This window comes from Diabrotica virgifera, chromosome 5 (assembly GCF_917563875.1).
Source record: "Diabrotica virgifera virgifera chromosome 5, PGI_DIABVI_V3a".
NCBI lineage: Eukaryota > Metazoa > Arthropoda > Insecta > Coleoptera > Chrysomelidae > Diabrotica > Diabrotica virgifera.
In genome coordinates, this window is record NC_065447.1 from 2,434,826 (window position 1) to 2,449,934 (window position 15,109).

General features: G+C 31.3%; 1 protein-coding gene across 1 annotated transcript; it reads right to left on the reverse strand.

The window, feature by feature from the left end:
- Positions 1–9,919: 9,919 nt before the first annotated feature.
- Positions 9,920–14,255, reverse strand: LOC114333543 (protein kish-A). The gene is made up of 3 exons (XM_028283435.2): positions 14,106–14,255; positions 13,932–14,041; positions 9,920–10,180 (listed from the first exon to the last, which is right to left on the reverse strand). Exons 1-3 carry the CDS (start codon positions 14,106–14,108, stop codon positions 10,075–10,077), a joined length of 219 nt encoding a protein of 72 aa, XP_028139236.1. The 5' UTR covers positions 14,109–14,255; the 3' UTR covers positions 9,920–10,074.
- Positions 14,256–15,109: the final 854 nt, after the last annotated feature.

Genomic DNA, 15,109 nt, shown 5'->3' on the forward strand with positions numbered 1-15,109 from the left:
CATGACCACCTAGGGGGCTAAAAATTTCAGAAAGTTAGTTTCGCTATATATGCTAAACGGTGACCTATATGGACTTCGAATCGAGTTGGGGGCACTTTTCATCATCTTACCCGGCTAGGCCCTTTGAATTAGAATCAGGGGCAATCAGGGCCCATATTTCATATTTAATTAAAAACTGTATAAAATCTTCAATGAAAACTACAATAAAGCATAGACGATCCCGTCAGTCAAGAATATCAATAAGATTTAATAGATATAATATATAATAAAGAAACAACACTAAGAATTTAAAAAATAACAAATAAAAAGAATTTGAGAGGAAATACTAGAAGTTCATTTGGGGCCGGGCCTTACCTGTACAATATTTTGACCCTGAAGTTGTCAGACGCAACAAAAAATATGTCTTTATAAATAATACCTACCGATTGCTTTGGTCCTAATATCGTAATCGTAACATTCAGTAAATAGTTATTAAACGTACAAAATTCTTGAAAATTCAATACAGGGTATTTGAAAAATTGGATAGAATTGTCAAACATTTGATTATATAAATAAAATGCGATGTTTTGCAATGCAAGTGTCCGAAAATTTCGTATTTAAAGTCTATTACACGATTATATGAAGTAGACTTTTAAATTATATTCATTTATTTCGATTAACAAGTCAAAACAAGCGTTTGTTTCATACTGTTAAATTCGCAAATATGCTTCAAATTTCAAAAAGATATTGATGGTAATAAGACGTTGGTGAAAGCGTCACATAAAAATATACGATAACTTCCTAATATTTCTTTGATTTTGAAAAATATTTATATCCTACCTTTGACAATTAACTTTTACACAATTTCGTGTAACATGACGACCACTACACGACATTTTTATACCGAAATTTTCGATTTTCACAATCGGCGAAACAGACGCGAACAATCACACATGGCGAAAAGGTAGAAAAATGACCAGACGGGCCGATCGCGCAGAATCCGCAGACAGCGTGGATTTTTCAATCAACCAATGGTATTTTTTTGGTAATTTAAATTAGCCAATTAGGTTTTATCTTTAATCGAAATTTGAATTAGAATCAGGGGCCAGACAACAGCTGAAAAGTAGATTTGAGTTAGATAAATATTGCGTTTTTGTTACTTTTGAGAAAAGTCGTGAAAACGTTTCTATCCTAATTCGCTCTACCGAGATTCACTTTGACACATTCGGAATAGGAAACATACAACACAAAATATCATGCTTTTTCCTTGCATTGTATAAATTGATGCAAGACAGCAAAATATATCATTCAAAAATAATTGCTGCAGTGTAAAGAAAGACAATGAAGTCGACTTTGCTAAGTAACAAGACATTTACTCAACACACACACACACACTACTTCCCTGATAGTAATTAAGTGGCTAAAGGTTCCCAGCGAAGTCCAGAAAACAAAAAAAAAACTAGGAAAATTTTATCAAAATAAGACTTACATTTAGAGAAATGCTTTAATCTGCTCACTTATACATAAAAATATTTTTTATGCTATTATTAGTTTCTTTAAAAAGTCCATAAACACCAACCAATTCATGTGAAGTACCGATTTTGGTAGACAATTTTGAATTATGTAGTATTAAACTTTACCAATTTTTTTAATCATGAATTTTTTTAGTCAATGAAGTCTAAAAGTCTTCTTTTTTATACCTGTCTATTATCTCATACAAAACGGAGCAACAAATTCAATTCTACACAAAATTCATCACCGGGACCAGTTTGATTATGTAACTTTGTTTGCCATTACATGTTTATAATTATTGTTGGAAGATATAACTGATCTGAAATTTCTTCTGATAAGATACAGAAGTGCTTGTGAGTTACATTATTCACTTATCGATATAAATTTTGGATATTGATACGTATTTTTAGAGTTTAGGTCTTACAAAATATACTCAACGATACAATATTTGACAGTTGCTCACGAAACCCATCAAACCATTTATATTATTGCTGTTTTCAAATCCCCCAGCATTTATTTATTTTATAAAGTTAGCCAAGATGTAGCAATTTTTAATGTCTTTATAGAATTTACATATTTTATTTATAATATAAAAAATATGAATAGAGTTCATCGTGGTATATTATTTTTTACGAAAAACAAAAACCAACTATACGTATGGTACATTTTTGGATATAATTCGATTGTAGATCACTGTATACTATCCCTTGATTATGTACTTTTGTATTAAAAAATATCCATTGAAATAGTGTTTTATTTATTCACTTTGAATGGTTATATAGAAGCTTATCTTTACCTAAAAGAAAGTAAGAAAGTAATAGAACAGGAAAAGTGCTCAGAAAAGAAGAGATATAATAACAGCTGTGACAACTGTCACTGCTCTAACGGTAAATTATCATTGTATGGTTTTGCATCAACGACATTCACATATGTTTTGCTCGCATGACATATTGTCATTAAACAAGTTGAAATGAAAACAAGTTTTCGCTCTGGTAGGTACCATTATATTGTTCGTCCGCTATAACTTTTCCCATGCGTCACGATTCATTTTCAAACAAATTAAGTCAAAACATAAAGTGAAACGAACGTCGATGTGTATATACATTTTGTATACTGTATACTATACCATTGATTAATAAACACATAAATACCTCACCTTAAGGTAAAACCGAATTCAGTGTTAAACTCCGCCCACTTACACCTCTTTGCCCCTCAAGTCTAAGTACTACCTGACTGGACAGTGGCGACATTTATTGAAATTTTTGCCAAGATTGAAAAATAAATTTGAGTTGCTTGGCTGGCGTAATAGACAACGATATAAGGGTAGTATTCAGCATTTTCACAAATAATTTTAACGCGCTTGTACTCTCTATTTTGGAATTCCTATTTTACTTCAGATAAAACGCTAAATATTGATTAATAAAAATAGTGAAGAGGTTTCCTAAAAATGATTTAATTATTAATACACTACAAAAAAAAACAACAAAATAGAAAATACATAATAAAATTAGCAGTGATAATTCACATGTAAATTATTTTTTGAAATTTATAAAAGAAATTAATTTTCAGAACTAATGCGAAATAAAATATTTGAAGTTGATATACAGAATTTCTTTCCAGATCTAACCCATTCACTCAAGGTAAAATATTGCAAAACCTCCGAATTTTAAAGAATCCATTTTATTTGCATGAAATTTGGTATACACATAGCTAAAATATCAAAGAAAAAAGTGATATTGTGCCACTGTGTGCTTTTGCACTGGGGTTAAGTATCACTCCTTCTCGGGAGTGAAAAAATATACGTTCAAGATAAGTCCAGAATTGGATAAACTGATTAATACTAACAACTTTTGGTCCATAGAGTTTTTTCAATAAGTCAATACTTTTCGAGTTATTTTCGGGTAAATATGATTTTCGCAAATTACTCAATAAGTATTTAATCGAAAAAAAAAGGTATATGTAGCAGAAATACCTATAGTTTTTAAAAAAGTAAAAAAGTGGTACACGTATGATGTCTGTAGATCCAGCAGAAACAGAGTAGTAGGTAATGAAAAGTGGGTTCTTATTCGTCAAATTCCAAATCGAATATTTCAACGTGAAATAACCAAAAAATGAAGAACTTTTCGGGAAAAACTACAACTTTTTTTAGTGTTTAAAAAAAAGTTTATCTTTATTTTTGTTTAAGTTTCTAGTATCGAAGTAAGCAAGATATGGTCAAAATAAATTTGTCCCCTATTTTTATTTTTGGTGCAAAAGTCGTGAAAATCACCCCCTAATTAGCATCCGAAATTAAATGAATCGAAACGGCCTTACAATTTACTTAACTTGTTTATTTTTTATATTGTCTGTAAGTTCCATCTAATCAAAGCGCCTATTTTTGAAAAAATTGGTTTTAAAGTAAAAAAACAATTTTTTGAAATTCTGAAAAAGGGGAATTTGAGACTATAAAGGGGTTTTGCTTTTCTGAATATTTTATATTTTTTGTTTTTTTTAAGACAAAAATAGGTTAAAATATGGCTGTTAAAAATTTTCCAAAACTTACAGATCATATAAACACTACATACGTAAAGTAATTTATCAAGCGGTGACGATTAATTTAATTTTAGACGCTAATTAGGAGGTGATTTTTACGATCTTTTTTACAAAAAAAAAGGAACCATTTTATTCTGAGCGTAACTTACTTACTTTTGATGCTAGTAACTTAAAAAAGAAACAAAAATAAAGCTTTTTTTAAACATTTTAAAAAAGATACTGAGTTTTCTCCAAAAGTGCTTAATTTTCTAATTATTCCACGTTTAAATATTCGATTTGGAATTTGACGAATTAGAACCCACTCTTCCTGAACTACAACTCTGTTTCTACTGGGTCTACAAACTTCATACGTTTATTATATATAACTTCATACCATTCTGCACTTTTTTTATAACATAGGTATATTTTTGTTAACAATATTTAATTTTTCGATCAAATACTTACCTACTTTTTGAGTTATTTGCGAAAAACCGTGTAAAAAGGTGTTTTTTTTTTGTTGAAAAGTGAATATGTTCACTTGCAAATTATTCGAAAATTCTTGACTTAGTGAAAAAAACTCTATAGAACAAAAGTTGCTTAGCATTACTCATTTTAATACCGGACTTATTTTGAACGTATATAAATTAGGGGCAAAACCCGTGAGTAAATGGAATAATTACTCCTACATATTTTGTGATGGCTCGAAATGTCACATAAAAGTAACGTCATCGTTCAGAAAAAAGTTCAGTTATGTTATAAAACTAAACAATAATACTAGAATATATGTACTAGGTATATTAAAGGTACTCAAATACCTGCATTTTTAATTTACCGGAAATAAAAATTAGCTATATATTTTTTTCTGAGAGTACCTAACATTGTATTACAAAAAATTGACAATTTGTCTAGAAATGGTAAAATATAAGTCAATTATATTCTGTACAAAATAAGAAATAGTATAGAGATGAAATGAAATCGATAGGATCTACTGTTCGATCGCATACTTTTTACATTTAACAGAACAGAGCTACTAGGTCTGGATCCCGCGTATGAAAAAAAAGTTGATTAATAGCAAGCTGAAAATTTGTTAATAGCTTAAGGGTGTCTAGTCGGATAAACTTTGATATATGGGAACACTGGAACAGGGGCAGTTTTAATTGTGGAACAGGTTAAAAATTTGGAACGGTCAGACAACGAAAATGGCACATTTATTTTGTCCGACAGAACATACTTAAACTCTCCGAACAGAGATTAAACCCTCATGCAAAAATCAGACTGCTATTTATCACCTGTCATAATTCCTGTCATTTGACAAATTCTACATGTTCCACTCATTAAAACGCCCATTTGGTGATAAATAGCAGTCTGATTTTTGCATGAGAGTTTAATCTCTGTTCGGAGAGTTTAAGTCTGTTCTGTCGGACAAAATACATGTGCCGTTTTCGTGGTCTGACCGTTCCAATTTTTAACCTGTTCCACAATTAAAACTTCCCTTGTTCCAGTATTCCCATATATCAAAGTTTGTCCAACTAGACACCCTTAAGCTATTAATAAATTTTCAGCTTGCTATTATCCAACTTTTTTTTCATATGTGGGATCCAGACCTATACGGCCGGTGAACGGCATGATCACTGGCATCATACGCCAGAGCACGCGGGTTCAAGCCCTGCCAACGACAATCAATTTTTCATTTCTAAAAATGATAAGAGCCGTTTCACCGTACCTCGGAGAGCACGGTAAGCCGTAGGTCCCCCTGGGCTATTATACATCGACAATAGTTACTTGAAACAGGTTAAAGATGTAAATGGCGCCGGAACAATCCGAAAGGATCTCTCCGGCAAAAATGCCCTACGATATTATTATTATTTCATTTAACAATTTCTGAGGACCTTTCTGATGGAATGACTTCAAAGAGGTTATTAAAAGCAGATAGTGATGTGTACCAAATACAATGGATTATATTTTTCTTTGACAAAACACCACAAGTTGTCAACGTTTAAATGAATAATATTGATAAAATGACAGGGAATTTCCAAAATATAAATAGCCGAGGACATCTAATTCTTTCATTTTGAGTTTTAAAATATGCAGGTTTTTATCAACAATATCCCTAAATTTTATAAAAAAGTTTTCAAGTTTTCAATAATTGCTCACCCGGAAGAAAAGTAACACAACTCAAAAAATGCATAATAACACTGACAAGTTTTTAAAAGTTTGATTTTCACCAAGAATTTTATATTTTCCTTTTATGGTCTTTACAGTTTTCAAGCCAATTTTTAGTTAATAAAATATGCTTAGCCAAAAAGGTTTCAATATTGTCAAAAACTGCATTACCTACTTTAAATGAATTAAAGGCCCCGTGAAACTTTTTCTAACATTATTGTAGTAATAGTAAAACAAATCTGATTATCTCTGAAGAATCTTTATTCATGTGTACCATATTCTCTAAGAAGTAAAATTAATTCGTATTTCTGTAATAGAGTTTTAGTGTCTTGCAAATCTTCATGGCATTTAATCCAATTCAAATTCTTTATAATCTTATAGTAAATATAACCAGTAACATGCACATGTAACAGCACAAGTTTCTAAATTTGTGGTTGTTGTCTTAAATTCCGCTTTAACTTATCACAGCACAATACGCAGCTAATAGAAGGTAATACACCTATAGGGTAAGTTCGGCTCTGACGCCACTGTTAACTACTCGCAAGTCAGACAGCGACTGAGAAATCTCGATACGGTTTTCGAGTAGCGCCATCTAGTTGCCGATACGTCTTTCGGTTACCAGGAGGTGAGCTATCTATGGGTAAGTTTATAATCAATGACTATACTATATACTACACACATCGGCGTACGTTTCACTTTATGTTTTGACTTAATTTGTTTGAAAATGAATCGTGACGCATGGGGAAAGTTATAGCGGACGAACAATAACAAGGTTGGCAAAAACCAAGGTTTTTTCGAAAAAACCAGGTTTTTTGGTTTAAACCATGTTTATTTGATACAAAGTATAATAAGTCTAAATACTTTAAAAATTAATAAACTATTTTATAAAATAATAGTAGGTAATAAACAATGAAAAAAATGATTAACCCTTTGACTGCGGGAACCGGTACCCCGTCAAAAAAGCTCCGACAAAATAGCCCCGACATAATATTCCGCACACAAAATAGCTCCGACAAAATAGTCGCGGAATAATAGCCCGCCGAAAAAAAAGCTCCCTTCAGAATTCATCATGAAATAATTCCTTAAAAATACATTTTTTTCGGAAATGGTAATTATCCTCTGTTCAGATGTTTATCTTAAAAACATTAAATAAAAATGTTCTTTTCAGAGAACTCGAGTCCTGTCTTCCCTGCCTCTTGGAAGTTTGGACATTTAAGTTAAGCGAAAATCAATGTTTATTTATGATATAAACATTTATTTCTGTTTTCGGGCAACAGTAAAATGCATTTTAAATTAAATACATTCTTCCTTTTCGTCAAATAATTTCAATTAAAAAAAAAAGAATGTGTGTGTACTTTGTACGCACGTAAGAAGTTATACTTCTATTATATGATTTAAACGAAATTAATATACTTTTTATTTATATTTTGTTTAAATATTAAACTAATTTATACTTACTACTTCTCAAACATTTTTATTAAACAGTGCCAAAAATTAAAATAATAAAAGAATAAAACACACACAAACACATTAAACAAGCCACAAATGATGTCTGAACATTAATTGTCGAATTTTTTTTTAACTAAATACGTATTTTCTGAAAATACAATTATATAATAAATATACTTACAATCATAAAATGTATTAAAAAAACAAAAAAGAAAGTTTCTATTGGGACTCGAGCCATCGCTGATAAGACCGGTTGGATTGGAATTCATTCGCCTTCTCCGCTTAGCCACAGACACTATGTGTCATTATTTACGAAGATCGACTAACTAAACGGATTAAACTTGTGATATTTTGAAAATTGATCAAGTTATTTTAATTTTGAATTGAAATGATTTAGAATTGAAAAAATACAACAAATACAACATATTAGGTGAATATTGATAGAAATTTTGATGGTAATCAAGTTATATAAATAAAAGTTCATACAGAAGTAAAAACTTCTTTTGTATATTGGTATAAAAAGTTTTATTAAAAAACATAAAAGTCCTCCAAAAGGATTTGCAAAACGTTTTCAATCTGAATCAGATCATCCTCAGTGCGTTCTGCTTCGTAAAAGAAACTAGCAACTTTTTGAAAAAGGTTACATCGATATTAATGGTTTACATAATACTTAAATGATATTTGTAGCGACTCCAAGTCGATGTTACAAGATGAAATGTGCTAGGAGTGCTCAAAGGGCAACATGGTTCCCTGCTCGTTAAGAACTTGTGGTTCTTGCCAGTTCAATGGACACAGACCAACTGGTCTGTGTTGGTCTGTGTCCAGGTTGGTCTGTGTCCATTAAACTGGCAAGAACCACAAGTTCTTAACGAGCAGGGAACCATGTTGCCCTTTGAGCACTCCTAGCACATTTCATCTTGTAACATCGACTTGGAGTCGCTACAAATATCATTTAAGTATTATGTAAACCATTAATATCGATGTAACCTTTTTCAAAAAGTTGCTAGTTTCTTTTACGAAGCAGAACGCACTGAGGATGATCTGATTCAGATTGAAAACGTTTTGCAAATCCTTTTGGAGGACTTTTATGTTTTTTAATAAAACTTTTTATACCAATATACAAAAGAAGTTTTTACTTCTGTATGGTTTTTTAACTATGGTATACAGCCAGCTACGGGGACTTTCCCATTGATTTTGTTTTTATAAATAAAAGTATTACATAGGTACTATGTATTTTGGCAGATCAAATAGGTAGGTTTATACCTATGATACATTAACAATTATTACGTACCTGTTGCTTTTAAAAACTATTTAAAAGTCACTACAATATTATAAACTTTTTTGTTTCTGTCCTCACAACAATAAAACTAATATATTATACATTTGTTTACCTTTACCTCCAAACCACAGCTGCCATATCGGATAATTTTTGACATGTCATTTGAACATCCAATCAGAACAAAGTTATAATGCGCATGCGCCGGGCTGATAGGTTTTAACATATAAAAAATCACCCTCTATCGCCGGTAAAGAAGTATAACTTCAAAAAGTTTTTGGACACCTTGTATAAATAATTATGTAATTGTTTATAAGAGGCTGTTTTGCACGGGGCTATTTTGTGTGCGATCTGTTTTGTCGGGGCTATTTTGACGGGTCACGGCGGGAACCGCATATTTGCGTAATTTCAGTAGTGCACGAGATGTGCGGGAAACGCATATATGCAACAAGGCTAACCGCTTCGCTGCGGTTAGCGTTTATTTGCGTATAGACAAAATATAACGTAAACAAAATATAAAATATATAATGTCATCAGATGGTTTCTGAATAAATGGGCGTGAACCGCCCACCTAAAGTGCCTCGAGCGGGATGAGGTTCCCGCAGTCAAAGGGTTAAGAACTTTTATTTACACACACAAAAAATTAATATGGCAAAAAACATCTTCAAACGTAATAATATTTGAAATAACTAAGTTCGAAAGTAAAAAAATAGAATTTATTTCTCTTAGTTTTCTTCATTTGCAGCAGCTGTATTAAAAGCTTTAAATAAAAACACCAGTTTGGAGGCTAAATAAAAAGACCAGGTTCTTTTTTTAAAAAACCAGTTGGTTTAAACCAAGGTTTTAAGCATGTTGGTTTAAACCTGCCAACCCTGTTATAAATACATCTTTAACTTCGTTTACATGTCAAATTTCTTAATAAAATTTTAGGACAATATTTCTGTGATACTAAGGAATGTTTTACATAAAAAAACGATTTATTTAAAAAGTAAAAGTCCCCTTAAATTTGTTATGATTGAAAACAACACAACATTATGTAAAATTTACTATATAAAATATAAATTATTACAGAATAATATTAACACTGAAAACATTTTTATCATCTGTTATCCTGAAAAGACCAGATGTATAGTGTATTATTTTTCTATATTACAATAAATCCATGTTGAACGTTATTACTTATATTAATTTACAAATAAAATAGAACCTGCCATAATTACACAAAGCCCTGATATCCAAGGAGACTTTCTTTCCCCTATCCTTGCACATTTCCAAAAGAATTTAACGACCCTAAAAAGAAACAGAGTAATGTAAACTAGAACAGAAATGAAACATCAATATCGATGGCTTAGTGTGAAAACCTCGTATCTCATTAAATTACAATTTTCCAGGAGAGGCAAAAAACTGATTTTCTGCATAATATAATTTAAAAACAAAAACTACTGTTACGTATTTTTAATTTGAGCACATTGAGACAAATATCTGATATTGGCCCAGAACTGAAAGTGTTAAATGTTGCTATTAAATTGGAAATACAAATATTAACTATGAAAAACACGTAAATATCCTTGCAGTATATAGAGCTTTTGCCCAAGTAACTATGATAACCTCGTATATCTTTTTATTTATTTATTATTCATTTACGGACCGAAGTCCATTAGTACATGATACAATTAAAATTTTTTACAATTAAAATGTCACACAAATTAGAAAAATAAGATCTAGTAGATACAAAATTGGTAAATACATAACAAACAATAATAAAGAATAAACTTACTTGCTCTCATTCAACAATTGAGAGCTAGAACATTTTGAAATTGACAAATACAACTTATCCTAGAACAAAGACAATAACAGTAGTTGACAAATCAGTCTTGAAATTAGAACATTAAATTAAGTATAAATATAATTGTGTGGAAAACGCAGTAAAGTCGTTCACAAAGAAATCAATTTGCGGAGATAATGTGTTTGCTAATTTAAGAGTTTTAGAGAGATAGGAACTTGAACTATAATTTGTGCGGTTAATGACCTCGTGGAAGGTGGTCACAGAACGGGTGGTTCTTGAAGGTACATGTAGACCAATTTTATTTAAAAGTGGGATACAGAATTTATGACCATGAATTAAGTTATATAAGAAGCAAAGATCTTTATGTTGACGACGACTCTGTAATGAGTCAAGTCGAATAATTTGCAGTAAAGACTCATAACTTTGACCAGTGAGATGCATCTTATAAGCATAATAACGTAAGAATTTACGCTGAACTTGTTCGATTTTATTAATATGACAGTTATATTGAGGTGACCAAACACATGATGCATAATCTAAATGTGGTCTAACCAAAGAACAATAAAGAAATTTTAAAGAACGACCAGTCGTAAAGTCATAGCTGCATCTTTTAACAAAGCCAAGCATCTTTAATGACTTAGAAACCATGCTATTAATGTGTAGGTTGAAATTTAAGTTAGTATCAAGAATAACACCCAGATCTATAACTGAGTCAACTAATTGTAACCTAGTGTCCCGTATAAAGTAAGAATTATTCTCAAAGTGTCTTAGTCGAGTAAAAGTTATAGCATGGCATTTGTTTGCATTTAAGTCCATACCATTAAGTGAGCACCATTCCACAAGACCATTAAGATCTGATTGCAAATTGTAGTGATCCAAATCAGAGGTAATTATGTGAAATAATTTAAGGTCATCAGCAAATAGAAGAAATTGAGCAAAATTGAAGCTTTTATTTATGTCATTTATAAATAAATTAAAAAGGATAGGTCCTAAGTGGGAGCCTTGAGGTACACCCGATGTAACTATAATTTCATTAGAGAAATAATTCTTAATACGAACTATCTGCCTTCTATCTAATAGATAATTTCGAATCCAACTAAGCAGAGGATCAGAGAAACCCAACTGTTCGATCTTATGTAACAATAACGTATGGTTGACTCTATCGAATGCCTTGGAAAAATCTGTATAAATCGCATCTACCTGTTGTTTACTTTCCAATGCTTCATTTAAGAAGGAGGTATAATTTAACAAGTTCATTTCAGTTGATCTCCCCATAACAAAACCATACTGTTGTTCAATGATTACATTTTGTATAGTAGGCTTAATTTTGTCACATATTAAACTCTCGAATAGTTTAGGTATAGTATTAAGGATACTAATAGGTCTGTAGCTCTGTACCCCGCTTCTATCTCCATTCTTGAATATCGGTGATATAAAACTAACTTTCCAAACGGGAGGGAATTCACTCGTTTGTAATGATTTTTGAAAAATAAAGAATAAGGGACGAGCAAGATTAAAACTACAGTATTTCAGTAACTTGGGTGGGATTCCATCAGGCCCTGGACCCTTATGTATGTTTAGCTGGGATAATTTGATATATACCTCTGAAATAGATAAGTCACAACCAGTAATGTCGAAACTAGTGTTAGCCCTTGCACTATTTGGAATAGGACATTCGTCCTCACTATATACTGCAGCAAAGTACTGAGCAAACATCTTGGCTATGGTAGGACCATCGGAACTGGTTTGGCCATTATGGTTTAAAGTGTTCGGAATGCTATTATTGTTCCTTTTAGAATTTACGAACCTCCAGAAGCTTTTAATGTTACTAGGAAGTGTATGTTCAACGTTTGCTACAAACTGATTGTATGCTTGACCTGATAAGGACTTGCATATCGACCTCAATCTAGAAAATTCATTATAGTCTTGAGGTAACCTGGTCACTTTAAATTTCTTATGAGCTTTCTTTTTAGCAATGAATCTTGATATACATGTTTTTCATCTAAAATGAGGTTGTGTTTATGATTATTTACGAGGTTTTCATTTTTCATAGCTTATTGCACACCTCCAAACACTAGGTTGATACAGTACGAATCTTTTGATTTAAGGTTCATAAAATGTTTCTATATGTTGGACTATCTTTTGTTGTCAAAAAACATTTCTCCAAGTCGAATATCTTAAACAAACACTCCAAATTAAGTACCAAATTTTTGGTTATAAATATACGTTGTATTCACACTAAGTCAAGAGAGCAATTGATATATGTGGTTTCTTTTTTCGGCTGTAGAAAATAGTCTAGTTTATTTGGATTTTTTCTAACAGTTGTAAATCGTGAGATACAAGGTTTTCAAACTAAAACCACCAAAATGTAATTTTCAAAGAAAATGAGATACGAGGTTTTCACACTATGCCAACGATATGTGCCTTCTACAATTCACAAGGCAAACGAAAGGGACTTTACAATGTGCAGTTACCTTCCATTCATTCGTCTAGGTAAAAACTCCAAAGAAAAGTTGTTCCGTTTAGAGTAAATTGAGAAAGTGAAAGACAGTTTGTTTCATTTTGGTTCAGAGGCGATCATCATCTCCTTATGTATGTTTTATACTCTCAGGGATCTTCAGAGATAAATAAAGATGAACTGTCTTTAATAGAATTAATAATAGATCAATCATATTTTCACTGCAATTAATTATAAGAACAGGAAAATGCATAATAGCAATGATTAAAACTACTTTTATGAAAATGAAGTAATTTCTTTGCAATAGTCACATCAGTTTAGAACTATGGCAAAGAATGGTTAAGTGCTATGTTTGGTCTGTACTTTTATATGGTGCAGAAGTGTGGACATTGGAAGTATCAGCCATGAACAGAATTGAAGCATGCATGGAAATGTAGATTCATAGACAGATGTTGAAAATACCTTGGACAGCAAAAAACTAATCAGGAGGGTCAACAAAGATAGGAAACTGCGAAAGACTGTTAAACAACCGAAAATACCTTATCTGGGATATACAGCGAGAGGAAAGCAATGTACATAGTAGAAAATTTAGGAAAAAACAAGATACTTGGTTAAAAAATATTCGTGAATGAACTCTGATCAAATGCAAGACAATTATGACACGTGAAGAAGAAGAAGCAGGAAAACGTATGTGATAAAATTAGTGCCATCATAAAAAATACCTGGATTTTTATTTAATAAACAAAAAATATACATTTTCCAGACCTAAACATATATACAGTAAGTTAAATACATACCCTGTCCTATTTTTGTCAAGAATACTGGGGAAAAGGGCTCTCAAATAGGTACACGTACACAGTATTAGGAGTGCCACTATTAATAAACTTTGGAAGTTAAAGATTGCAGACTAAAAAATAAGACATCATCGTTATCATTCTATCATAATATAAATAATATAATTTAATACTAACCATTTCTAATTATATTTATACGAATTTCAAATTCAAAACATTCTCAGTAAATATAACCCTACTTTTTAATTGACATAAAAAATGACATGAATCATGGTGATGTCAAATATGGATTTCAATGACGTCATTGGCATAGAGGTATATATTAACATAGAGGGAGCCTACCTTCCGCGCTTCCTGACGACAAGATCTCATGGACTGGTTTGCTGCATCTCTTTCTAACACATTGTATCGAAAATCTATGATGACATTCAGTGTGAATATAGGGCTTTTCATCGATTGTCATTTGTTTCGAGCTTCTGTCATATGTCACATAATATTAATATATCTACGTCATACGTCTTTGGTTTATATCATTGGTAATACGAATAACGTATGACGTAGATATATTAATTTTATGTGACACATGACAGAAGCTCGAAACAAATGACTGTGAACGGAAGAGGAGGACAACTGTAGCAGCTTTACTATGCGTAAGAGTGAAACAGCACTAATCCAAATAAAAAAGATGGTGTCGTCACTTCGCTCTGAATGACACTCTCTCTATGCTAATATATAACTCTATGGTCATTGGGTATACTTTTAACTCTTCTACTTTTTTAACAATTTCACCATAGGCGTAACATACTGTGGCGGAACTATTATTAAAATTCATAAATCGGAATTAGAAAAACCTCGCAAAAAAACGCACAATATTGTTTTTTATTAATTAAAAATGTATATGAATAAATATTTTTTTGTTTTAATGTTGTAATTATTATTGTACTCTAATTTGAAGTGATGTAAAAAGATGTAACTGTCGAATAGCAATTATTATTAAAATAACAAACATCTTATGTCATATTATGATATTGAGCGATATTGATTTATAATGGCAGAAGGACATGATCCTTACGACGATCCAAATCTAAAAGGACTAAGCAGGTATTTTAATAACAAAACCATCAAAGGCCGAGCAAATGTAAGTTACAAAATGGCAGAATAAACTTGGAATGAATATTTCA

Excerpts from the sequence above, each read along its gene's own strand:
- LOC114333543 (XM_028283435.2), bottom strand. Across the intron at positions 10,181-13,931 it reads CTTGACAAAAATAGGACAGG|GGTCGTTAAATTCTTTTGGA; the intron begins GTATGTATTTAA and ends GTTTCTTTTTAG.